The sequence below is a fragment of the Archocentrus centrarchus genome, chromosome 3 (genome assembly GCF_007364275.1).
Source record: "Archocentrus centrarchus isolate MPI-CPG fArcCen1 chromosome 3, fArcCen1, whole genome shotgun sequence".
Lineage (NCBI taxonomy): Eukaryota > Metazoa > Chordata > Actinopteri > Cichliformes > Cichlidae > Archocentrus > Archocentrus centrarchus.
In genome coordinates, this window is record NC_044348.1 from 33,215,869 (window position 1) to 33,243,686 (window position 27,818).

At 41.9% G+C, this 27,818-nt stretch overlaps 1 protein-coding gene across 3 annotated transcripts in view; it reads right to left on the bottom strand.

Moving 5' to 3' along the window:
• Positions 1-27,818, bottom strand: part of phkb (phosphorylase kinase, beta) — a 96,598-nt gene that overhangs the window by 50,522 nt on the left and 18,258 nt on the right. For all 3 annotated transcript variants that reach the window (XM_030719353.1, XM_030719336.1, XM_030719345.1), the window contains 8 exons: positions 24,822-24,921; positions 21,241-21,348; positions 20,342-20,422; positions 17,592-17,707; positions 13,303-13,366; positions 9,787-9,882; positions 7,077-7,274; positions 437-494 (listed from right to left, as the gene is read on the bottom strand). In XM_030719353.1, the coding sequence (XP_030575213.1) occupies positions 437-494; positions 7,077-7,274; positions 9,787-9,882; positions 13,303-13,366; positions 17,592-17,707; positions 20,342-20,422; positions 21,241-21,348; positions 24,822-24,921 (821 nt within the window). The remainder of the gene's footprint in view (positions 1-436; positions 495-7,076; positions 7,275-9,786; positions 9,883-13,302; positions 13,367-17,591; positions 17,708-20,341; positions 20,423-21,240; positions 21,349-24,821; positions 24,922-27,818) is intronic.

The following is a 27,818-nucleotide window of genomic DNA, read 5'->3' on the forward strand; positions in this document are numbered from 1 at the left end:
TACACAAGATTTTTTTTTTTAAGTGCATTTTATTGTAGAGGCTTGTTTATTATTGATCTGTCTGTCTGGGTCAGTTTAACTGCCATCTGAGTTTTTGAGCGGGGCTCATGAAGAGGCACAGCTTCACATAGTGTAGGGCAACAGGCCCTTCACGCCGTCTGTTAGTCCTGAGAGAAATCAGTGGCATATTATATTTTTAAAAAAAAGTTTACGAAAAACTCGCCTCTTTCATTTATTTCTGCCCATTCACTGAGATTCACCAACAAATTTAAAGAAAAAAAAAAAGTCACATCTTTTAAGACTGTGTATCCAAGTCCTCTAAAACAGGGAAAGACCAAAATGTAATTTCCTGTCAAACGCTATAAGTCTGCCTTCTATCTCGGCAATGACCCACTTGAGGCACCATAACAGCAGCAATGGATAGAACAAGGCTTACCGTCAATCATCATGTAGATGAAAAATATGGGAAACTCGCACTCGATCCCATCAAAAAGCTGGAGAAAGACAGACAGAGGGAGGAGGAATTATTGCTTTTCCATTTCACAAAGAGAAGAGAGGCTCGGGAAGTTTAAAGCAGCCGATGGCTGAATTTGAGCAGCACTGAATATGGAACGTACGGCACAGAGAAGATATAGAGGATGTGACATTTTGAATGAAAACTGTCAGCACAGAGAAAAGTAATCCAAGTCCGTCACAAGGTCATTTTTTTAATTCAAAGCTTGACTGTTTGTTTTGAGGACATTTGAAGGTGTGAAATTTTAGGTTTATGATGCACGGACACAGAGAGAGCTGGACCTGAGTTTTACTGGAGACTCGTCACTTCTCTCTCACTGAATAACCAGACTCTAAAAAAGGGGCGGGGCCTCAGATGTAGATATTGTAAATGATGGCAGTCTTTTACAGTCTAACACTGAATAAGACATTATTTATAACCTAGCAGCAACAAGCACTTAAGAGCTTAAAATGACCATGACATCCTGGGCTCTTCCATATGGCAAAACACACACATGTAACAAAGTGTAACTGACTATAACAAAGTACAAGATGGTTACAGTATAACAGCATAAACACCGGCTCACGTCTGTGATTAACTTACAAAAATGAGCTCTAGGCCAGTTTACATTGTTTGGTTCACAGCAGGTTTACATCACCTGAAGCTGAAAGCATGAGGTCATAAGAAATGTGACACTTGTTAATTTAGCTGCCTTAGTGATGTGGTCCTGCACCACTGATTCATTCCAAGAACCCGTTTGGAGAAATTCAATTCTGGTGACTGACAGATGCTCTGCACTAAATATGCCCGTCTTATCTGGTCCCACAAAGGTCCAACTAATAAATGCAGCGTGTGTTACAAATGGGACTGACGGATCATACATAATTACTTCGCCCGCCGGTAGGTGGAGCGAGGTTATGTTTTAGGTCTGTCTGTTACCAGAATAACTAAAAAAATTATGAACAGATTTCAATGAACATTTCTGGAGTTGTTGGCACAAGAACCTTTAATTAAATCTTAGTGGTGATCCAGATCACGATCTGCATCCAGGAATTTTTAAAAGGGTTCGTTATCATTGTGAGATGAGGACAATAGTCACGTATTTCAGGATTACTCAAACAATTACGAAAGGATTTTGATGAAAATCTCAGGAGCTTTTGGGGGTGCTGCGTGGAACAATTGTTTACATTTTGGTGGTGATCCGGATCGTGATCTGGATTTGTAGAGGGATTCTTTACCATGGCGAGATAGGGACAATATTCACATATGTGTCTGACCTTATGAGGATGTCATATACCAAAGGTTGGCCACAATTCAGGGAGGATTCCTAATGATCCAGAAAGCTGAAAATGATAATTCACTCCTGTACAGTAAGAAATAAGACCAGTGACATGCAACTAACACCAAAATACAGCTGAACCTTAGCTGAGTACGGCAACTTTGGGTGGGATCTATTGCAGCGTCATACTGGCCCACAGAAAATGTGACTACTGAATATTCCCCAATTGACTGTTTTAAGGATGGAAGTTGTAGCATTCATTGTAAGAGAGCACTCCCATCACAACAGAAACGCTCCATCACAGAACAAAGGTGATCAGTCACAACTCTGCATCGTTTGTAGTGAGGCTTCCCTCTAAGAGGTCACGTGAACCCAAACTGTGCCGGCACAATGTCCCCACAGCATAATTTCTTTTAATTCAAACCGTTTATGGCTCATGTTAAACAGATGGATTTCATGATAGTTCTGCTTGTGAATTCAAGCTAAATCGCAAATCAAAATCCTGGGACTGATCCACTTTCTCACCCCAAACGTGCAGCAGGCTGCCTGCTTTTGGTCCAGCTGTTTAGTGTGCTACAAAGTTTGAGTGACAGCTCTTGTGTCGGCTGGAACAGACTAACCCAAGTCATTTTGGTAAGATGCTTGGCCTCCAAAACAGCTTCAAAGCCCTTGGCACACATTTGTCTAGTTTGAGATGAACATAATTTTTTCCAAAAGACTCCCTCATTTCCTGTTTTGACAAATTAAATGCAAAAATATCACCCACGGCTGTTCCCATGGGTAAGAACTAGTGGCTTTGTAGGCCATGGCATATGATTTGCACCATTTTTTTAAATACTTATCAAAGCATATTTGTCCAATTGATTCTTTTTTTTTTAATTTAATTAAATCTCTCAGCTCATAAACACTTTGCTGTCAGACTGATGTAAATAAATGAAAGGCAGCGAGTAGCAGCAGCTAGATGGAACATTCCCAAATAAACACTGGAATTGACACCATCACTTCCTGGATTATTCTCTGAAGCTCAGCTAGACTACATCTATGTGTACTCCATCTTACACACACACACACACACACACACACACACACACACACACACACACACACACACACACACACACACACACACACTTTAAGCCATTCAGTTAGAAGTCACACGTAGAACAGTCAAAGTTAAGCAGAGAGTTTTTCATTCTAGTAATTCAATCTCATCGTGTTTAGTTTACAGCGCCCTCGACCAAAGAGGCTCAATACAAAACACTGTCACTACACAATAACCCACTTTAGTCACCAAATCTGGATAAACACGACAAATCAAGGTCAGTTTGTAAAAAGATCAAACAAGCAGCAGAATTTTATTAGCCTCTTTAAAAATCCATCAATACAAAATACATGTGTGCACATGTCTGTGTGTATGTGCGTGTGTGTGTTCATGGGTGTGTGTGTGTGCATGGGTGTGTGTGTGTTCATGGGTGTGTGTGTGTGCATGGGTGTGTGTGTGTTCATGGGTGTGTGTGTGTGCATGGGTGTGTGTGTGTGCATGGGTGTGTATTTTAGTCCCTCTATCTATAAATGTAATTAGTTCTGACTATCTTTGTACCTCATCTTTTTCAATAATCTCTGTGCTGATGGAAGATAACAGACATCCTAATGCAATAACAAATGCCTGGTTGAGCTGACACACACACACACACACACACACACACACACACAGGGTGCTTTTCACTGAGCGGACACTCTCGTTTGTATGAATGTGCTTCTTTAAATGTCGGCACTCTGTGATTGTGTAGATATGCACGGCCTCAAGTTGCATATTTCACCAAAAACTAGAAGCAGCAGAAGCTATCAGGTGGTTAAAGAGGGATGAGGAAGAAAAAAAAAAAAATGAAAGGCAGGAGCAGAGTGCGCAGAGAGAGCGAAGCAGGGGAGGGTGTACTTGGTGGCACGGGGAGAGAGTACCAGAGAACAGGAGAGCTGAGGCAGTCACCCAATGAGGCCTGTGCTTTTTGGCCCGTTGAGGCTATAAACAGACAGGGATCCCTGGTGTTTTGTGCTTGAGCAGCTCGACTGATTGCTAAAACTGTCTATCACACAGGCTGCTGCCGCTGCTCTCTGTCAATGGTAAACAGACAGGGAGCAGAGACGTCTGCCCTGCTGTGAATTCTCTCTTAAACACCAACAACAACTTTAGTCAGTGTCTTGTGCGGGGGAACCTGGCCCACCTGTGATTTCCTTTCTCCAGATAAAACTCAAACTGTGTCAGACACACCGCATTTCCTTTCTCTCTGAGATGGCTTATCCCTCAAAGGAGGTGACATTTTACTTATTAATTTTCTACTATATTTGAAACACTTAATCAGCTACACCTCTAAAACTGGCAAATCCCTATTTTTTTTTAATTCATTAAAAAAAACCAAATCAACAGCAGAGAGATTCATTACTACACAGAGCTCATTTTCAGATAATATTTAGTGCATGGTGCAATAACCATCTGGCACTATTTCCTCTTATATAACTGGATTCTTACAGCGTTCGCCAGTGTAGTAGTAAATATCTGATCATTAGTAGATGGAAGGGAAATGGCAGCAGAAGCGATCATGGGTTTTTACATTATGAAACTGGTAACAGTGCCTTCCACAACTAATCTGTCTGACTGCTGGTCGAACTCGGGGCAGGACGCAGCCTGAAGGAACCGAGGCATTAACCATCGTTTGATAATTCTTAGCCTTAGAGTCTTTAGAGTCTTTGTATCCTATTAGCCGCAGGATTAAACAAAGCTCATTTCAAAGTGGTTCAGAGTTGGGGTCCCGTGAGTGCCCACTCTGACATATCAAGCGAGCACTTCCATCATCGGTGCCTTTGTAAATCATTTTTCCTCAGCCCCACCTTTTGTCACCACAAACTGATGACTCAAACAATCTTTTAAAGAATGATCGATGTAATTAATGAATGATTTTACCATCAGATGATTCTTTGATTACAGGAAACTCTAGCAGGTAGAACTGATTAGACATCTTGAAGGAGTCATTCAGTGTTTCACGGCCAGCATCAGACTCTGAACTCACAGATATCTGCTTTCTTCTCCATCTGCCTCTCAGAGCTCATTAATTCTGGCAGGTTAGTTCTCCAGCTAAAGTAATGATTTGTTTAGCATTAAGAGTCCAGCCTGTGATTCACTCGTGCTACGCTCACAGAGCTGATTCTGAAGTGACTGCGCTGTCATTTTGCCAGGATCACAGGGGGTTCACGAGAGGAAAATGAATGCCCGGTCATTCACATAGGTGTATATGCATGAGCATACACACTGACTCAGCCGCACAGCCAGCACACACACACACACACATGCACGCTAAGATTTGGGGTGAAATACCTGGGGATTAGAATACTTGGAATGAGAGAGGCTAAGTCGCAGGCAGATCTCTAAGCATTATCATAAAAGGATAAAACCTTTGCAGGATTATGAATTTCAAAAACTTTTGAAATGTCAAGCACTTTCAAGCTGAACTTTTCCACATTTGATGGATTGCAAACTGTGTTTCTCAGGGTTAGCATCACTTATATACGTACATATAAACACATACAGTACCAGTCAAAGGTCTGGACACATCTTCTCATTCAATGTTTTTATTTATTTTTAGTTTTTTCCTACCTCATAAATGAATACCGAAGTCATCCAGACTATGTGTCTCAGATTTAATGTGTTTTAGATTTTAGATTCTTCAAAGTCGGCTCCTTTTGCTTTGATCACAGCTTTGCACTCTCAGCATTCTCTCAATCAGCTTCATGAGGTCGTCACCTGAAATGGTTTTCCAGCAGTCTTGAAGGAGTTCCCAGAGGTGCTGAGCACCTGTTGGCTGCTTTGCCTTCACTCTGCGCTCCAACTCATCCCAAACCATCTCAGTTGGGTTTTAGATCAGGTGACTGTGGAGGCCAGGTCATCTGACGCAGCACTCCATCACCCTGTTTCTTGGTCAAATAGCCCCTACAGAGCCTGGAGGTGTGTTTGGGGTCATTGTCCTGCTGCAAAACAAATGATGGTCCCACTAAGCACAAACCAGATGGAATGGCATGTTGCTGCAGAATGCTGTGGTAGCCGTGCTGGCCATGCCTTGGGTTTTGAATAAATCACCAACAGTGTCACCAGCAAAGCACCCCGATACCATCAAACGTCCTCCTGCATACTTCTTGGTGGGAACTACACATGCAGGAACCATCTGCTGACCTTTTCTGCATCTTACAAAGACATGATGGTGTTTGGAACCAAAAATCTCAAATTTGGACTCATCAACCAAAAGACAGATTTCACTGGTCTGATGTTCATTCCTTCCTCTTGTTCTTCTTCCTTAGAAGTGGCGTCTTTGCAGCAATTCGACCATGAAGTCCAGATTCACAGTCTTCTGTGAACAGTTGATGTTGAGATGTGTGTGCTACTTGAACTCTGAAGCATTTAGGTGGACTCTTATCTGGGCTGCTGTTAACTTGCAGTCTCTGAGGCTGGTAACTCTGATGAACTGATCCTGAGCAACAGAGGAAACTCTTGGTCTTCCTTTCCTGGAGCGGTCCTGATGAGAGCCAGTTTCATCATAACGTTTGATGGTCTTTGCAACTGAACTTGAGGATAGTTTCAAAGTTCTTGAAATTTTTCAGATTGACTGACCTTCATTTCTTAAAGTAATGATGGACTGTTGTTCTTCTTTACTTAGTTGAGTCATTCTTGTCATAATATGGATGTACAAACAGCTCATTAATGGAACCATCTAATTAGCCAATCACATGGCAGCAGTTTAATGCATGTGACACGGTCAAGACGACCAGCTGAAATTCAAACTGAGGGTCAGTCTGGGGGAAGAAAGGGGATTTGAGTGACTCTGAATGTGGCTGTTGTTGCCAGATCGGCTGGTTTGACTATTTCAGAGACTGCTGATCTACATCTCTGGGGCTGACAGAGAATGATCCAAAAAAAGAGAGAATATCCAGTGAGCAGCAGTCCTCTGGGCAAAAATGCCCTGTTGATGCCAGAAGTCTGCTGAGAATGACAAAACTAATTAAAGCTAATAGTACGGCAACAGTAACTCAGAACTGTGCGTTCAGAGATCCTCTTCTGCAGAAGAGGATCTCTGAACGCACAATATGTCAAAGCTTAAAGCAGTGACAGTAGCAGAAGACCACTCTGGGTCCCACTCCAGTCTGAACTGGAGTGGGTCACCATCACCTGTGTTTCCATCACCTTGTTGACTCGGTCCCATTAAGGCAGCTCTGAAAGCAAAAAGGGGTCAAAGAATGAAAGAAAACGTCAGAACAAACCTTCATTTCAGCAGGTTTGTAGTAGCGGCGATTCTTGTCTTCGTTCGCGGTGCGGTAGCCATCACGCAGGAAGCGTTTGAAGCCATATTTGCCGCGGAGCTTGCGGACAATCTTGTCGAGCGTCTGAGTGTAAAGAGCGTCATCATCCACCGCAAACGAAGGATAGCTGATGGTTGGAAGCAAGGCCGCGTCTGTGTTCTGCCAGAGAGAAAACAATCACGAAGCCTGCGCCACATTTGTTATCTAAATATCTATTCTGACATTTTCAGATTAAATAATTACCAACCGTGATATTTTCATTTCACTTTTCTGAGATTTTTTTAGGGTTTACGTGAAAATCTGCCATTTTCAGTTGCAGAAATATAAAAAAAACATTTTCAAAGGAACTGCACCTCTCTGTCATTTATTTATGAGCCTAATGTGAGGGGAGCTAATACCATTTACATTTGCATCCATATGTTCTACAGAACGAAGTACTAAACATGCGTGGATGCCCTTAAGCAGTTTAGGAGTCAGAGTGTCGGTTTATAAATAAAACACTACAGCAGGATCTGACTGCATTTACATACAAACTATTAGGAATGAATCTTGTTATCAGGCTTGACAAACCACTGTGACTGAGCATCTAATAGTCCTATTTTATTGTTTGGTTTACTCTATTAAGCAAGGGAAATGAAATCTATTACGTCCCAGCTTCACTGCAAACAGTTATGAATATTTAAAGTTTATTAATAGAATGCAGTGAAAACTCAAAAGCCTTGCTTTCATATCCTGTGGACTCTTCTGTCTAAGCACTGAAGTCTATAAAGTAACTGCGTGACGTGACTGTGAGCTTGCTTGTCAGCACGCTTAAGGACGGGATTTCTGTTCAGTTTTGATTTCTGCTGCTCTGCTTTGTAGCGCGTTCCCTTTTTTTATCCTTTGCACATATCTCTGCAGCTCACAGAGGAGCAGGTGCAGCTCCGTCTCGTCCCGTTCATTTATATTCTTTAACTTCTTGTTGCATCTGCTAACATCCTCAGCTGCTGCAGCTGAGAAATGATATCGGCTTGCGACACCCCCCCCCCCGTGCAGTACTGCACTGAATGTGTCTGGAATTGAATCCTGGATTTCAATCTTTTGACATATTACATGACACACTGATGATATACTGATATCTTGTGTATCATGACATAATCCTGCCCAGTGTTGGTCTCTCGCTGTCTCCTGCACTCCCTCAGTCTCCTGTGTCTATAAATGCTAGACTGATCGTCTAACTCCACTCATTTTCTCCCAGGCTGATGGTGACTAGTCTGCCTTACATATCTGGCACACACAAAGATGTGATCATTTCAGTGCCTGCGAGTGTTGGAGAGAAGTGTTTTCTTCTTTGAGCTTTTTTTTTTTACTTTTGCCATTTCTTGGCATCAATAGTTCAGGTAAGGGCAGTGCAATAACTGCACCATGAGGGAAATATCCACCGACATACTGGCATGAGTGCATGTGCGTGTGCAGTTAACCTTTTAGGTATCTGACATATACATGACAGGCTACTATTTGGTAGAGATTATGCACACAGCTGCACACGTTTGCATTACACTGTGGAAATATTTCTAAGAACAAGGAGATCAGTTCACAGACAAAATGCTACATTTAAACAATATTTTTGCTCTGATATGATGAATTTAGACAAGAAAAAAATCAAAATATATTTTTAAAATTTTTTGAATAAACTTCATTTAAAAAGATGCGTGCACTCGATCACCTTTTTATTGATCAAAACACTGCGTGGCATTTATCAGTAGAACACTGTGGGAGCACGGCAGCGTGAAGCTCTTCTTTCTTTGGTTTTTTTGCTCTGACTGTTCATGTCTGCCAGGCAGTTCAAAATTTCTCTGTAGTTGTTAATAGTTGAGATATTTAAAAAAAATTTTTAAAAAGTAGTAGAAGAAGAAATGGAAAATGTTCATACAGCTACAGTATGTGCAGTACCAGTACAGTATCTCTGGAGATTGTGATTGTGTACTACTGACTGTAAGGATTAAAATAATGTTTATAAGCTTTCAATACAATGGCTGAATCTGATTACATTTGCAACAACAGTTATAGGTCTTTACCTATTTACATATTTACAATATTACAGATAACTACAACAATGAGATGATCCTCTATGAAACAAGCAATGGTGGGAAGAGAGAACTCCCTTTTAACAGGACTTCCAGCAGAACCGGGGTGGAGGTTGTGAGTGAGGTGAAAGAAGAGGGGAAAAAAAAAAAAAAGGAGCTAAGGACAAAAAGCAAACTGTGGGAAAGAGCTGAGAAAAGCTGACATGCAGTGGTGGCATACAACGGACAGTCCACCAGCAGGCTGAGCTTATAAGGGATGGTTCAGGGACACATGACAGAAGATTTATCAAAAATTTTGAAAGCAGAGTGGGTGTCTGTCTCTTGAATCCAAACTGTGGGTGGTTCCACAGGAGAGTGGATTGATAGTTGAAGGCGCTGCCTCCCATTCATTCTCCTTTTGGAACCACAAGAAAGCCAGCACTCTGAGAGTAAACGGCACCATGAGGTCTTTAAGATACGAAACTGATAATATCGTCTAAATTTTAGAAGAAAAGCCCTCCACTGCATGTTTCATTTCTGACTTTTATGACTCGCAGCTTTACGTTAAATCTGTATGCCTGTGCGTTTTGTTGTTACTTTAGTCTACGGTCGACTGATGTACTCACATGGGAGCGAGACTCTCTGGGTAGCAGAGAGCAGAGGGTCTGCCTGTTCCTGTTGTGAGCATCCAGATCCACAAATATCACAGACCACGAGCAGCCCTGCATAAAAACAAATAAAACAAAAAAACATCTCAATTACAGCTCAACCATTCGTGCTTCACAGGTACCGCAGTAATGTATAGGCTCCTGTTCTATAGGTGCAAACTGATAAACAGGCACAAACATGCAGAGGGCCTTCATTTAGCCAAATAGCTGCAGATGCTTAAAATGACTTGGCTTTAAAGCCTCGGGTATTACACCTCCACACATCAAAACACTGTTTTGCTGTAAAACCAGGCAGATATATTTGGATTGCTCATGTTATTGAAGTACAGTGTGGGAGTGCTTAAACAACAGCGAGTCATCCTATCACTTCAAAAGTCTCCCTGTGCAAAAATGAAGCACTACCACCACGAAGCAGTTTGTCCATCCAGAGCACTTAAACACTTCCAGGAGAGGACGGGGGAGCATTTTGTGCTCTTTACTCACTGAGGGAAGCAATCAAACCATTTTTCAGGTTCTAAAAAACTGCTCCACTCCACTTCATCCATCCATCCATCAGCAGTGCTTATATGAAACCAAGTGAGCAATTCCCTCAACCTGTAAGCAGTTTTTAATGTAAGTCAGATGCATTATGTATGAATATTACCAGAGTGTGCAAAAAAGAAAAAGAAAAAACATCTGGCCAGGGCTTTTAGTCAAATCAGCAAGCTTTCCTCTAGAAATTTACATAGTGCTATAAACTGCTGGCCACCAGTGTAGGCAGTTGTGTGACAAGTTAGTGAAATGGCCCACACAAGAAAACTTTTTGGAGTATTATAGAAGCAAAGTGTAAAACACAAACTAACACGCAAAAACAAGCCTGTAAAATTAGAGGTTTTGCCTTTTAGATTTCACTCCTTTTGTTTTATTCATTCACTTTTTTTTTTTTCCAAACAGAAGCAAACAGTCCTGGGAGCTCACTGGATTTTAACTGCAACATTTTTATATTTCTTTCTTTCTGTGTACTTACACAAAAAAGAAAGTTTAAATATGCACTGCACTGTCATGGTCCTGGGCCTTTTGCTCAGTGCTTTATGTTTTTATAGTTGGTTAATTTCTCTGGTTGTGCTTCTAAGTTTTGCTCGTGGTTTAGGTTCTTCATTTGTTATAGTTTTCTGTTAGTATTTAGTTCCTGATTCCCTTGTTCTTGTGTTCCGGTGTCCGTGTTCTCCCTCCTGTGTCTAGTCTCCGGTGTTTGTCTTCCCCGTTTAGTCATGTCTTCAGATTCCCTCTGTGTGCCGGCCCCCTTATATGGCAAGTCTGTTTGGTCACTTCCTGTTTTATTTTGACAGTCCTTTGTGTTTAGTTTTGCTTCCTGTGTCTCATTAGTGTATTCTATTTATGGTCTCAGTCTTCCCCTTGTCTCTTGTCAGATTGTCGTCGTCGTAGCAGCTGTGTTTCGTCCCGTGCCCTCCGTGCTCCTAGCGTTCCCGGTCAGTTTTCCTTTGTTTAACAACCTGCCCTGTTTGATTCACTGTTGTTTGGAACAGTGGCTTATTTTGTCATTTATAACTTCCTGCTCCTGAGTCCTGCATTTGGGTCTCCACACGCGCCACACAGCCTTAAAATAAAAATCACTGACATAATCTGCAGTTCTGCTTCTGTAAAACTATACCACACTTGTCCTCAGTGCGACAGGTCGTCTCTTTTTTTTTTTTTTTTTTTGGATCCTGTTTGTAAGATTTTCTTCAAACAATCTTTGATTTAAACACAAGAAAACGGCGCGCCGCTCGTTCCTGGTGCATCTATCGCTAAGCGTCCTCGTGAGTGATCCGAAGTAAAAAACAAAGGCCTGAGACGACTTTCACCTGCAGTCTTTGAAAGTAAATATCTGTAAATATAAATTTTATTTTATCCTCACTTCTCAGCTGCTTTGAGTTTGCGCACAACCCTCAGAAACCACTGATGTCACTCTTATTTTTATTGGTTTCTATAAACATTGACTGAATATCAATTATTTAAAGACCCTATAACAAACACTTTAAACTTGACACCGCTTTGCATGTATTTGAAATATGTATGAAATACATTTAAGGAACAAAAATATAGAAATAAATCAAAGTGTTAGGTGTGTTCTTTGCTCTGCTTGATCCCTGCTCTCGACACGGTATGAATCAGGTGACGGTCCCTCGGCAGAAAGAGGAATCAGCTGGGATTTGATTGTAGAGCCATGTGTAAACAGCACTGTGAATTTAAAGACCAGCTTTAAAGCTGAAGGATCCTCCTCGTGTGAGATCAATTTTATCCGCCCAGTTCAATTTGTCACACCGAGAGGCTTCCATCATGCGTCCACAGCGTGACACTGAGGGGGGGCCGTGGTGAGGGGTCGGGCCAGAACTTCTCGAAAATGAAGGATGCGTTTCCTTTCTTGTAGTACAAAAGCTGACTGTGCTACACAGCTGCAAGAGTGTGCAGATGGTGGAAATGGTGATAGCAGAGTTAAGAATGTACTAAATGTTCCGGTTTAGGGCGTCGAGGGGAGGGAGCTACATTTGCTGCTTGAGGGATGAGCGTCAGCTGAGACATCAAGATTGATAGAGATCATTAATAAGCAACTGGAAGGCTTGTAGCACTTCTATTCCTACAGAGGGACAAGACACACACACACACACACACAGAAGCCACATATAGCACGGACCATAAAGTAGCCACCTCTATAAATTGATTCTTTCAACAAGCTTGAGCTCAATGACAAAATCCATTTTCAGGCACGGGTAAATCTCTTATTTTGCAGGTGCTCAGAAGAAAAACACAAACAACAACTTTACGGTAATACCCAACAGCCGCATACGATGAGATGATAAACACTCTGAGCTTAAATGGAGTGAACTGCCAGACAAACCGTTCCTGGCAAATACCCGAGTGGAGAAAATAAGAGGAAAAGATAATAGGAAAGGAAGCTTGCTAAGTGGAAGGCTTCATTTTCCAATCCATTAGCAGGTGTAATGAATGTCCCTGTTTTCTTCTCCTAAAAGAAATAAAAGAAACATATTCACTAATGGACTAAGAGCAAAAAAAACAGGTTCTAAGATTTGGGGGAAACCTGTATCAGCCGCGGCCATCGATCAACGTCTGCAGAAGCACAAACAATTTGCTGAGACAAACACAAACATGCTAAATGAATCTCCCGGTCAGTCGTCCACTCAGAGGCATTCCTGCAGCGGTGACAGCAGCACTAATTACACTGATGCCATCTACTTGTAAAACAGCAGCAGCTTTCTATAAACTCAGTCAGGTCATTCTTTGCTCAGGGTGGTGACATTGCACCCATCTAGCAAGATCTACGGGGCTGCTGCAGGTTTGACTTAGTAACGAGTCCAACTGTCTGTAATGCATCTGACTGTCCTGTGGCAGAATTAGACAAGAGACAAAGACAGCGGTGTCTTGGAGTTCATATGAGGTGGAAATGTGTAAGGAGCCGGTGACTTATTTAAATACCTGGTTTCCAAACAAGTTGAATCCATTGATGGCCTCCAGCGCAGCTTTAGCAAGGCCCACAGAGCTGGAAAGACAAGAAAGCTTAAACATTAACCAAAACATACGATAAGCAAATATCACTGAAACAATGCTAAAAGGTAATAAAGATGTCAGTTTTTTTTTATTTATTGGCAAGACAGTAAATGTTTATGCAAACCAAACGTGTCAGTGAAATGTCACAAGTCCCCCCCCCTCCCAAAAAAAAGCATTCTGAATCACATCTAAATGGCTATCTGTTAGGATTCAATAACGCTGAAGGCTCCTGAGATTGTGGTCTACTCTCAATAATGGATGATGGGGAGGAGAGAGAGAAAAGAAAAAAACCTTACAGTGAATTTCACAGTGGCTGGCTGCTGTGATTGCAATGCAGGCTAAATGTGAATCAATTTTACTGTCATTTTGTTTCTCTTTCTACCCCACCAAGATTTCTCCCCCCAAAAAAAGAACAGAAAGGAGAGAGAGAGAGAGAAAAAGAAATGTAGGAAACTTGATGTTGACTGGCGACGGAGATGCTGACATATCAAAAGCATTCATACAGATGATGGGTGGCTAATTTAGTCTCTAAAAGAGCTCTGCTGAGAGTGGTTCTGTGTAACGCACATGCGCGCACACACAGCAGTGGTCAGAAATCCCGACAGCACCTCACATGCACATAGACTGAATTAATGCTTTGTGGAAACCCAGGAGGTTAAAAAAAGTGATGCAGGATGAGCGCCGAGCGATGATGCAACCGTTTCGGTTGACAGGTGGAGAGATAAGGATTCGCATGACGAAAATATTGCTGCAGACTGTACAACAGTATTCTGCCACTCTGACAACAGGTGTGTTTACATGCAGCGGTTCATATCTCAGTTAGGGTTGTGTTTTCTTTGCTTTCCAGATTTATACGCGTGAGTGGATCCGTGCCTGAGCCACACACCCCACCTCCTCTTTGCTGCATTAAAGATGGACACAGCCACCATGACATCACCAAGTGATTAGTAAGTGCCCGCTGTGAAGCCTGTGAGCTGAGGGCCATTTTGGTGTTTTGAAGCCGGGCATCAGTGTTGAGGACATGGAGCTCAGACATCATTCAGTGTTCAATATGACTTAAAACCAGCAGCTGGGAAAAAAATTAAATAAAATCACTGCTGAGGTCAAAGACCAAAGAAGCCAAGGGTCGTAATCCTATGGATTTTTTGTTAGTCAGTGAGTGTACAGTTTTACAGTCAATCACATCCAGTTTTAAACACCAAGACGATGACTGTGAAGAAAGCTTCAGCTGCCTGTAGATTTGATAAGAAGCTGAACAAAGCTACAAGATCTGGGTCTGAAAACCAACACAATCAGCAGGAAAGACGCCAAAATGCTGCTTTATGTTGAGGAGAGCTGCAGCGATGTAACAATTCTTTGACCCAATTTATATTCACTTGTTTCAATTTTGATTCATTTCAAATCTACATCTTAAAATTTTAAAAACTTAATTCTGACACCAAGCCTTCAAACGCAGGACCCCCTAAAGCCATTAAAAAGCCATCAGATTAACATCACCACAAAATAAGTAGCAACATCAATAATTACTGCAGACAAGACTTTATAGCTGACTTACATGATTTTTGATTTGAACTAAAATATTTAAGAATATCTGACATCCCTATTTGCCAAAAAGTAATTTAACTAAAAATAAAATCCAGTCTCCATCAGTCTGAATGTCGGGACGCAGAAGCAAATAAACTGAAGACTTTGAAATGGACACATGAAGTCATCGATGTGTTTCTGCCCACTGCACACAGATCCTGTTTCCATGGAACCAGTCTGAATTGCTCAGTATTTGGATACACTATGGTAAATTATTGCATAACTACCTATATAAGCCAACTCATTAATTGGGGAAATCCAAAGCACGGCCACGAGAGGAAGAAATATGAGACGACACAGTGCCCCTGACAACACTGAATTTGTTATCTTTTCTTGGAGACATCTTGGCAGGCGGGTGCCAATAGCTCTGGATTGTTGGAGAAAGGGAGAAAAAAAAAAAAGAGGTGCTTTTCAGAGATAAGCAACAGCAGAAATTGAGGATCTTTATCAAGAAACTGAGGGAGGAGAGGGAGGCCGGTTTGACCTTGGATGATAAATCAGTTAGGGAAAACACAGAAACTCAACACAGGCGAAGAACGGTGCTGATGTTTGAACACGATGTTTGAAATCTACTCTTCATGGAAGTTAACCATTCAGATGGTCCGTTACATTTTATTCAATATATGACTGAGATTTCCATATATTACCCCCCCGTATTGTTTTGGTATGCTCGACGGATTATTTGCTTAACAATATTACAGCAAAACTACCACTCTGATTCATATCAAATTTGCATGAAAAATGGCCATTGACCCCGAGATCACTTGATTAAAGTTTTACCATAATTGGGTCGAGGTCAGAGGTCAAGTTCTTGTTAACGTGATAACCCGAGAAGGATGTCAGGTAGGATGTTCAAATTCACACCATAGATGCATCTACTAAAAATCTCTGCCAAGTTCGAATTTCGACAACCTTGACCTCAAGGTAAAGGTCAAAGGTCAAGTTTTCTGAAACTCTTGTGAACGCGATAACTCAAGAACGATGTGACCGAGCATGTTCAAATTCATACCACAAATGTATCTGCTAACAATCTTGGACAAGTTAGTTCTTATCATAATAGTGTCAATCACAGAAAGTAACAGTGTTCTCAGTGGTTTATATTTATTGTGATTTTAGCGTTTCTTATTCCTGATTCTTACTGAGTCGTCTGCAAGTCACTAAGGCTCTTAATGAGGTGATGCACCTCATTAAGATCTACAGAGACCTGCTAATTATGTGTTTTTTAGAACTAGTACTTCCAGGGGACTCATACCAACTTAATGTCAGGAGCCTGAAGGCAGCACTGGCAGCTGACAGTTTTTTTGTTAAGTCATTGAAAGCATCTTTTCATGCTTACATTTGGTTTAAAAGTCAATCTGATCTGATCCAGATTCTGGATTTGCAGGCTACGTGAATTTAATCTGATCTCATCCATACATTTAAAATGGAAACATTTATAAAATCAAAGTTATTTTAGTTCAACTTCTTAAACCTTGGGAAATCATGGGCCCGTGTGTTATCTCTGTGATTCAGTGTTTGGAGAGCGACACGTTTGTGAGACGGACAGCACGCCTGCTGGGGGCGGGGTTTGTTGCGCCCGGCACCACTTCTTCACTCACTGACTGAGATTTCTGTAGTTGTGCTGATTTAACATTTCCAACAGTACACACCGACCCATACACACACATCAGATCAAACACACTTGACTGTAAAGAAAACCATCACATGTTCACATATTTCTGCTACTTCCTGCTGTAAATAGACTGCTTTTACATTTCTCACTTGATGTTGATGCTATTTATATGGAGAGAAAAAAAAAAGAGTCCTTCTTGCTGTAGTTAATGTTTTCTCTCTAAGCAAAAGCCATTAAAATTTCACAATCTAGTGAATTAAAAAAACAAACCTCACAGCCCTATGACTGAAAGTTTAAAATCATTAAAGGTTCTGTAGTTAATTTCAAGAAGATGGAGCTGCCCACACTGTGCATGAACCATCAGTGAGGCAGAAGGTCCACAAAAATATGATTTGCAGCTGCATAAAAAGTAAACCAATGCAGTACTTTAGATAAAGCCTTTATTGTTAGATGGAAAGACCTATTTATAAAAAGGTATATAGATATCACACGTGGAGCAAATGTGAAATGGCTTTCTAGGAATGATGAACCCACAGCTCCTCTTGGCCCGTGGAGCGTTTTAGCACCATTGGTTTTTTTAACTATTGGTTCTCTCTCGTTACTAGCTAAACAGACACATATTTCCCTCAGGCGTGAGTGGGCGAGGTGGTGGAAGGTACTGGATATCGGCCTTATATTCAATAGCTAGATACAAAAATGACTCCAAATGCATGCTAATGCATAATTGGATGCATGGATGTGTAAAATGGCAGCTCTTAGCTAACACATTTGGCATAGTTAAATATATGTAAACTATAGTGAAACAAGGAGTGGGTTTGGTCTGTATTCACAGAAATATGACTTAATTTTTGAGCTAAAATACAAAGAAACCACCAGTGCCAGTCACTGCACTGCTCCTCTAATAATGTCTGCATAGATGTGCATTAAAACTGGGGTCTTTAAAGACTTAGCGAACTTAAACTTTAGGAGAACGGAGCGTATGGAGAGGATGTTTTTGCGTGTTGCTTATCTTTTCACTGACCTGGAATGCAGCTCAGTGCTGCCGTTATTGTATTTGCTGCCTCGCTCCCACATTCCATAGTCGGGTACCCTGTAGGCTCTCTCTACGCAGAAAACCAGGTTCTGAATGAAGGAAACCTGCATGCAGAGAACAAACGTCAAACACGGGACGGCACGGGACACCGGGAGTAAATGCAACACTGACACCTGCATGCATACAGTACACTGACACGTAACGGATACACACGCCCGTGCATGCGTTTAACCAGGGCTCCAGACAGAAACATGTTTCCACATGGAAAGTGCAATCACAGTATACACACACACACTTCTACATGACCTTTGATACAGATCTGGGGTGATGAGTGTAACTCTCTCTCATTATAAAGGTTACTATAGTGAAGAAGAAAGCTGATTTCTAATCAGTGCTCAAGGTGAAACTGACCCTAAAGCTATAGACTGTAATTAAGTAGGATAGAAATCCAGTATGTGATGCAGAGCTTCACCGCCTCGTCAGCTGCTGTATAACAAAGACACTAAATGGACACAATTCACAAAATCCACTTAAAACAAAAGGCACTTATTAGTGTCCCACCATTCAAATACAGACTCCAAAATCTCATCAGCAGTGTTGTTGACTCCATCAAACATATTCATGCCTAGCATCTGACACACACCGATCCCAGCATAATGATACTGTATGCAGCTAAAAAAAAAAACTATAATAAAATAAAAGGGAGAGCCATATACTGTGTGAAGACTTTCAGGCACTGAATCATTAATAAGACCTGAAAGTAGCAGTGCATGGGTGTACACACTTGAGTGATGTTAGGTTTAATCTAAAATGACAAAGTTGTAGAGAGAAAATGAGTAAAACAGCCGAAAGAGAAAGATAGAAGCAGATGGAACCTGTCGGACTTAAATAGGCCAGACAGGGAAAGAGGAAGCACAGCAGAGGAGGCTGGGAAAGAGGGAAAGGTGTTTGCTGGCTCTTTTATTTGGGGTTTTATGAGCGGAGTGATTAACGAGGGGAACTTTTTAGTATCTTAATGGTATCTTAATGAATGCTACTGCCCGTCGGCCAAATGAGCCTCTCTGTCTCCCTGCTGCTAGACAGCCATCCCGGCCAGTTCTGCTTTTTTTTCCCAGGTTTTTTTGGGAGACTATTTGGGAACATGGGCACATTTGCAAACGCAAACTACGTGCACTTCCGCTTTTACCACATGCCAGCAGTGCTCACACATACACCTGTTAGACGAACACCCAGACATTCAAACAGGCTAATGAGTCGCTCCATTTCATGCTGCATGAAACTGAAAATGGCATCTAGGAGGAGGTCGATAGTGTTATCTTCTCAGAGGACATGCAGCAGCCTTTCTATGCCACTTTAAGGGGGAAAAAAAAAAAATACTGCAATGCAGCTTCCAGCTCAGTCAAGTGAATGCTGATGGACTCCACAAGTAGTGACAGCCAACAACAAACTAATAAACACTCTAATAATGTGATTAACCCAAATGAAACACATTTCAAACAGTGTTCAGTGGAAAAGCCAATCTCAAATCCTTATGCTCAATGCATCTGATGTGTGTGTGTGTGTGGGGGGGGGGGGGGTGCTTCAGTTTGTGTTACACAACCTAATAAGCCTGTTTAACCATGCAAATTAAGGTTGCTGCACAAACAGGACTGCCCTCATAAAACGTTACATTGTCAATTTGCTTTGTTGAGAGTGAGAAACGGAGGAAAATGAGAGATGACTGGGTTGTGAGGTGTGTGTGTGTGTGTGGGGGGGGGGTGCTCACTAATTGGTTAGCGGTGTAATGTTTCACCATGTCCTCACTTTCTTAAGATAAGCCCAATTTAGTAAACAAATGGATTCCTTTACCAAGGGCACAAATTTCACTGCTCTGTGTCGGTAAGTAAAGCTGAGCAGGCTGTAAAAACTAACAGAATTAATGACGTTCCAAATACTCCTGCGGGCCCCATAATAAACAGCACAGTGTGTAAACTTAACAGCCAAGTTGCCTTCTTGTTTTATTTAGAGCCAAACATAAAAAGGCAAAAAAAAAAAAAAAAAAATGACACCAACAGATAAATCAAACTCAGAAGAGACCATTCAAAGTAGCTTTTCAGTAATAGGGGATTGGCGCGCTGCCAAACACAACGTTACCGGTTCGATTCCCAGGAGGCTACTTAAGCTCCCGCAATGAAATCATCTAAACGTTTCCCCGCTGAAAGTCAACAGAGCGGCTCAGCAAGAGCGTAAATGTGAGCCGAGCTATAAAAGTGAGATACTGTCCCCCCGATCCTGCATTTGTGTCGGCTCTCGGATATCTGTGGGGGATTTAGGATGCATCTAACTGGCTTTAGAGACCCTTTGGTCTTACTTTATAGCAGCTAGCGCAATCATCAAAATGTAGCAGCAGATAACTTGGATCATTTAAACGATATCGCAGTAGATTCCACATAAATACAGATTTACACAAAAGGATTTTTTTGTTTGTTTTTGTCTTTTTTAATGTGTGTGTGTACATGCTTGCAAGTTGGAAATAAACATTTCTCATTCACATATTAGAGATCTTTTAAAATGAAATGTTGCCATTGCTAGAGATGCACAGCAGCATGGAAAACACATCAAGTGATAAAAATGTATCCAAAATGTATTTTTCATGCAGTTTATAGTTATAATTAGTTCATTTAACCTTGACAGTAAGACTTTTAGATCTCAATGTTCTAAACTGATCCCCTCAGCAGTCATTTTAGTGTCCCGGTTACCTCGTCAGTGTTGTAAATGATCTGCAGGCCGGAGCAGATCATCTCCACCAAATACAGCAGGAATAAAGAAACAGCATCGATCTGTAGAGGAAGCCGAGTGGATGAGAGACCATTAAAACAATTACCGTAATAATTTCATATCTGTCGATACAGCTGTCTTCAATTTCTTACACAGTGGAGAGAAGGAGACACAACTTTATAGAAGCTATTAGATTTTGGCATTGGAAATCAACAATGCTGGAAAAAATATAAAACAAGCAAGAAATAAATTAATACATTAGATTTTTTTAATGTTTCTTTCTCACAAGCAGCTAACCTTGCAGCTTTATTTAGATTTTCTCTCTGTAGCTCTCTCGCTGCACTGGCCACCCTTCACTAGAAATGCATTCTCCACTCAAATGCTACACACCAAACTGACCTCCGTCAATACCACTGATAAGAGAATAAGCCGTTTTAGTGCCAATTTGGTGCACACGCACTTCTCAGAGAAAGTCATTTTTCCGGGCGTCTATGCACGCCGCGCAGAGGGGCTGAGGAAATGAGACATTTTAATGGGATCCCCCCCCCCACCCACTCAAAACACTTGAAACAAAACCTGTCACAAAGAGATTGATTGTCTAATTTATTCATCCTGTTGTTCATTCATCTTCAGCGAGGTTCACTTCTCCTGGAGTTTCTTCTCTGACCTCATTTTTTTTTCTTATATTAAATATGTGACACCAAATATAATAGCAGGGTAGTAAACTCTACATTTTCTATAACATACAGTAAAACACACACACATAATATCCAACATACACATAAAATATGCAGGTGCATGTACATTTAATCTAATTTAAATGCTCTTTTTTTGATTTGATTGTTGCCCCATTCTCCCACTTGTCTGCTCGCTGGCTGACCTGCAGGTGGTGGTAGTCGCTGTTGGAGTGAACCTCATCACCGGTGTCCACATCGAACACGGAGTGCAGACACTTCGAGGGGCTGGGATCCTGTTTGAACTCCTCCACCTAACAGAGATATGCAGAGAGAGACAAAAGGATGAAGGAAAGGTAAAGAGCAAGAAAGAAAAAAAAGGGAGAGGATCCATTTCCTCACCAAAGCTGCAGCATACAAGAATAACCTTCAACAAATTCAAAAACCTGTTGTACTGAGTCAAACACATACATTATACTCAGTACTGTCTGCCACGCTCTTATGCCTGTATTGTTTTAGGGTGCCTCCTGTGCTCCTCTTTTCTTTCCCCAACTTCTCAGGATTTCTTCTCTCCAAAGGTTTGCTCACAGGGATCATTGGTTTCCCGTCTATACATTTCTCTACCTGTACCTTGAGATGACTGTTGTAAACTTTAAAAAAAAAAAAAAAAAAGACACTTCGCCTCCTTTCAGCATGTTCACTTGAACTAAAATGTGCATTTTTATATTTCATCTGCCAGCTGAACTCCTTTTACTGCGTTCACTTTTGCTGACTCATCGATTTCCAGTGTTCTTCTTGGCCTTCGCAGGATGTCTGCCCATAAGCACAACTAGTAGCTGAGGCAAAGGGTCTTACTTAAAAGACATCCGTGCACTTCCTGATATTTAACAGCTGTTTGGCAAACAAAAATGTGTGAATTTAAACCCACTTGAAAAAGAAAAAAAAAAAAAACAGTTTCAAAAATTATATATATTTTTATTCAAAATCCTACTGATTGTTCTTTGGTGGCAGCCATTTTTTTTTATATGTACAAGAAGGACCTTGATTTCTATGAGCTCTTTCATGTTACATAATTCCAGTGCTTTTATTTTAAGCCACTTAAATCTCTTCTGGCGCCTCTCTTTCAATTGACACTTCAACTTATTTTAGCGTTCTCTGCAGCATTTTCAGTTCATTTAGCCTCAGTGCTTAAATTTAAACAGCCACTTAAATCTGAACCACTGCTTTTTCAGTCTATTATATCCACACAAATATAATTCAAAGCGTTTAAAGAAACAAACATTTCTGGATACTTTTCCAGAATAATGCAGCGTTCACCATCCTAAACTGCAAGAGCTCGTTTCCATTCCAGGGACGCATGCTGCACATAATCTGTTGTTTTGGGTTTTATAAAAATAAGAAACTGATGATGAATCAGTTATCTGGTCAATGAGCACGAGCAGAAACACGGTACAGTATAAATGACACACTGTTTCAATCAAGTACAATATCTTAGTTGTGTTTTGTTAGTGGCTTCATCGACTCCACGAGACACACATCTGTCCCGTCACACAGTTATAAATAATTGGCCCTTTGTCCCATTTTCACCTCCTTTGTTTCTCTTCTCTTTACCTCTCTCACTGCTCTCCATCATCAGATCCCTTGTTGCTGTCTGCATGTTTTCCATGTTACCTTCCCTCTCCATCTCCAGTACTCTGTATTATACGTCTTGCTATTTCATTTCCCCTCCTCTTTCTCTTTGCATCTTAATCCCTTTTCTCAGACCCTCCATTTTTCCTTTTGTTTGGCACCCAGCGTCTCCTCTACCTCTTTCCCTTTCTCTTGCTGTATGGTCAGGTCATAGTGGAGACCTGCTGTCCCACTTTTACTGAAACTGCTCCATTTCCTGCCGTCCCACGGTGACTAATGCTTGTGTGCGTGTGTGCACAGAGGAAGAGGAGGTACCTCTTGTCAGCAGCTAACACTGCTGTTTATGCTTCTATAAAACCTGCTTTTGTGTAGAGGTGTCCCTGATTCTTGCTCCAGCAGGGCCACAATGTCAAGTGGCTCCACTCCTGGGATATTTGGAGAGGCCCCTGATCTTGCTTATTGTTTCAAGTGATGCAATGCGCCAAAATAAGCTTCAATTTAGCAAACTACTTCAAGCCCTGCTGTTCCAACAGTCCACTTTCATGCATTTATTTTCCATCTTCAGATGCGCACAAACCTCTTGCATCTCATCAAGACAATTAACTGCAGTTCCTTATCATTTCTCATTGCACAGGAAACGCATTTCATTTTCCAAAACAAGTCATGATAAAGCGGTACTGTGAGCTCAATGGTTCAGATGATTAAGAATTATTATCAACAACATTTTTAGACTTACATCTGTTACCATATGCCTGAATTGATCCATTTTTGCTCTCTGCAGACAGTGTTTGTTACACAAAAACACTGACATGTTGGCCTATTTAGCGTTCCAGCAGCCACTGCCACATAATTAGCATTTTGAGCACAGTTATAAAAAAACTAAACAAACCAGTAAAGTTGCGGGCTGTTAAACTGAGAAAAAAAAAAGACTTAGAACATGCTGAAGCAAGAGATGTTGGATTAGGTAAGATGAAGGATGTGTGCTCACTCAAAGTAGCTGGAAAAGCTGCAAACAGGAAGCTGATACTGATTATGACACCAGAAGGGAGGAGCTGGTTAAAGACAGGACTTTAAGAGTGCCGGGTGCAGCCGTAATGTTACCTTGGCTGTGAGTTTCTCTGTTGCCTAAAAACTGTGTTCATAGACAATAACAGCGGGGCATTTATACAGAATGCTGCATCCTCCAAATGTTCCCTGTCAGTATGTTTAGTTAGCGTTTCCTGCAGCATTGCAGCTCAGGGCGAGAGATGAGACAGGAGCCGGTGACTTTTTCGATATTTAATGCAAATGAAGCATCATTATTTCTAAGTGTGCGGTTAGCCAACACTAACACGAGGCCTGCAGAACTCTGTATGTACAAAAGGTTCTAGAAACAAACAATCAACCGCCTCACTCGTGAGTTACTGGTTATTTTTGCCTGCCATTGTTAAACGTCAAAAATGTTCCCTTAAGAAAAACTGTAATTCTAAAAATAGATCCTTTCTAATACACCATCTTATAATCACTGGACAGCGGGGCACAGCTGCTGCGTTTGCTCCGTGGTATCTGCCCTGCGGTGCCCCCGTGTCACATCTTCCATAAAAATGCCATGTACTCCGTAACCGCTGGTGACGGGGCCATAACGAAAGCTGTTCTGTGTAATTAACTGTGTAAACGCAGCTTTGTAATTAAGACACAGAAACTCTCTCCCCTAAATTACATCGTCAAGGTCGAGGCAAGATGAAACAGGACGCCTTCCAAAAAGTGCACGCCGTAAACACGCACATGCACAGGGACACACAGCAGGTTGCTCTATTAAAAGATATTGCTCATGGGTTGGGGGGGGGGGGGGCTGGTGCACGCTGGCGTTTTCTTCCATTCGCAGCCTCCTCTACACATTCATCAGCTTTCAGCAGCGGCGGCGTGAAATTTCCCTCCTTTGGTGCAGAAGTCACTGGCAATTAAAAGATTGCTGCTTATTAAGCCCTCAGGACTAAATCGGCCGGCTCCTATTGTTATTTGTTGTGATATGAAAGAAGAACCAGATGTGTCCGGTGCTGTAGCACTAAGAGGCTTTGATGAGCACGAATATACCTTTGATCTGTAATGCAGTGTGTAATTGCGGGGGTGCTTTTATGCAAACATGCAGGAGCTGCACTGAGCCGGGCTAAAAACTCACCTTATCAGCCTGTCTCATGTAGCAGTACAGGATCCCTCTCATGCACTTGATGGCAGAATGCTCCAACTCGTGAGTTCGTCCCATGTCATCGTCGATGCGTCTGAAGGGCGGGGAACAAACTCGTGAGGACAAACAGTCACAAGAGCAACTCCCTTTGATTTAAAAATGGCAAATATATTAAAAATGGGGTCTTCGAGTCACCGTTGGTCATTTGGTCAATATTCCTACTCGTTAGGTAAAAGAGAAGCAGAGCATCAGAACTTGGTTTATGCAAAAATGCTATCAAGTCTTTTTTGTCTGGTCACTCGTGTTTCCAGACCACTTTTTACTGAAGCCATTTTGCTCCCAGGTTTTAGCAAATGACCTGCTGAGTGTTTGCTGACATGTAAGAAAGGTGGATATGAAACAAAAACAAACAAAAAAACAGGTTCAGGTTGTAATAAAGCAGAATTACCCTTCTAAGGTGGCACATCCAGAGAGTCTGTCATTCAGTAGTGAATACGAATTATTAAAAAAATAAAATAAATCACTGCGACTGAAACTTTTACAGCACTGTGGAAAAATGCATTAAAGTTACTTTTTGAGGAAATAATTAAGCTTTAAAGTGATGTTTTGAAAAGAATACTGGTAGTGAAATGTCACTCAGATGTGAGCGACAAAGGTCGAGGTAATAATGACTCTGGCTATCGACGGAGGGAAGCCAGGCCGCCGATGTTGAGCCCGTTTAAAATGTCTCTGGTACACAGCGCATTAATCACGCTGTGGTCTTCACACCGTCACCCTCTGCATCAAAACTGATCGCATGGAGATGCTCGAGCAATTTTTCATCAACCAGCATCCCATCTGAAAGTCACTTCAGTGGGAGATCACGACCAGATTACAAAGTACAGTGACCAGTGGCATCTTCAGATTTTACACAAGAGTTCAGGGTCAGAAAGGTTAGACGACTGCAATAAACTCTTATTACTGTGGTACAAGATGCCACCCACTCTCACTAAAAAGAAAAAATACATAAAACAAATGAAATAAATCTGAAGCAGCAGATAAAAGTTATCATATCTTCTTAAAATAGAAGTTTGTGGTAAATCCAACTGCCAGTGTAGGCATTGACTCTCACACACACATATACTCAAACACACACACACACACACACACACACACAGCAGCTGGGTGTGAAGTAAGTAATGGCACTATCCAAGCCTGTCAGATGAGAATCATCTTAATTAAATCCCAGTGACAATTCTAATAGGAGGCAGCCATGACTGATGACTGGGATCTGCCTCTGGTCACATCACTGCAGTACACTCTATTTTTACCCCTCTTTCCCTCCGTCTTCCCCCTCAGTCTAGTTTCCTCTCTCAGTCTCTCTCTCCATCTTCCCTCTTACCCTGACCACCTTGCCTCTCCCCGCTCCCACATCTTCACTTTCACACTCTCTCCTTCCTCTTTCTTTCTCAACATCTTCCTGCCCCCTCCCTCCTTCCTCTGTGTCCTCTTACAAGCTCATTTTGTGGAAGTGCTCTTTCCTTAAGAGACTAATCACAGAGGAATGTGGGCATCAACAGTGGGGGAAGTTGATAAAGGGGTTTGGTGGACCCAGTGAAATTCTGAAGTGTTCTCCTTGAAGTAATAATCCCTGTGTGGTTAAAAAGCAAAGCCTCCAAATGACAGAGGCAGATTAAAGATGAGGGTCAGTAAGCATGAAAATGAAGAGAGAGGGGAAGAAAACCTGCGAAAGCCGTGAAACCAATGCAACTGCGGCTTTTTGGTCCGCTCTCACATAATGCCCTACAAACTGATCCGTCCTTCTATTTTAGTGTTTCTTTCCCAGCAGCGCTGCTGTGATGCTGGATAAAGGCAGTACGTACAGCTGCGTTTTCAAGCAGTCACTCCCGGATTTATGGTTCACTGGCGTATTCACGGGCACAAAACGTTGCAGCCATCGATCACCATATAACCGCAAGAAAGACGTCTGTCCACGAGAAACTGGACTCACCGCAGTGACTAACTGTGTTCATGACCTCGGCCTATACAACTCACCGAGAATTCAGATTCAGCGAGAGACACTCTCACTGCTCAAAGCGTTCTTTTAAAAAAACAAGACACAATGTTGTCTGATCAAAACATGAGCTCTAACTTTTTAACTTGTCCAGCTAAAAAGCTTTCTACTCATATCCTGTACCAATTATGGACCCTGAACCCTCCAGCTCGCTGTGTGCGCGCACATGTGTGTTAAAAAAATTTGCAAATATTTTTTATTCTATGAATTCTATTACTAAGTTTTTAAGTGCTACTTATGTTACATTTTGGTTTTGGTTTTGTTTAGTGATGTTAAAGAGGATGCATATCATTATTCAAAGCAGCTGTCAATCATAAAGCCTCTGCTCAGGAATTGCACACAAGTATGTTTGTTTGTTTCAAGTTGAAAAATAATAATAATCACAGACTGCCAACTGGCTCCTGAAGAGGATAAGCAGAAGAAAATGGATGGATGTCGGGTGGTTCCTTGGGGACCGGGCTGGTGGCGTCCTGGGGTCGCTGTTGGCCCTGGGGTGGTTTCCACTTGCCCCGCCTTCAGAGGGTGGGTAGCTATGGATGAATGTGTGTCTTTGTGTATTTGTCACCGTCTCCGTGAGTATGGGTGGGTGAGTGAATGTGTATGTATGGCATATCTGTGTGTGGGTAAGTATGTATGGGCATGTATGAGTATCTGTGCATAAATGTGTACACGGGTGTCTGGGTGTGTTTGTATGTATGGCTGGACCTGGGTCTGGGCCTTGTGCCTTGCCTCCTGGCCGCTCCTTGCTGGTTGCCTCCTCCCCCCTACCCCCCTGGGATGGGGGTGCCTCAGGGTTCCTGGGTGGGGCTGGATGTTCTGGCGTGGGTGCTGGCCTGCTCCCCTTGGGGGTGCGGTGCGGGGCTGCGTTGGCTTCTTCGGCGTGGGGGGGGGGGGCTCTGTGGAGGGTCGGGCGGTCCTTGGGTGCCGTGGGCCCTGGG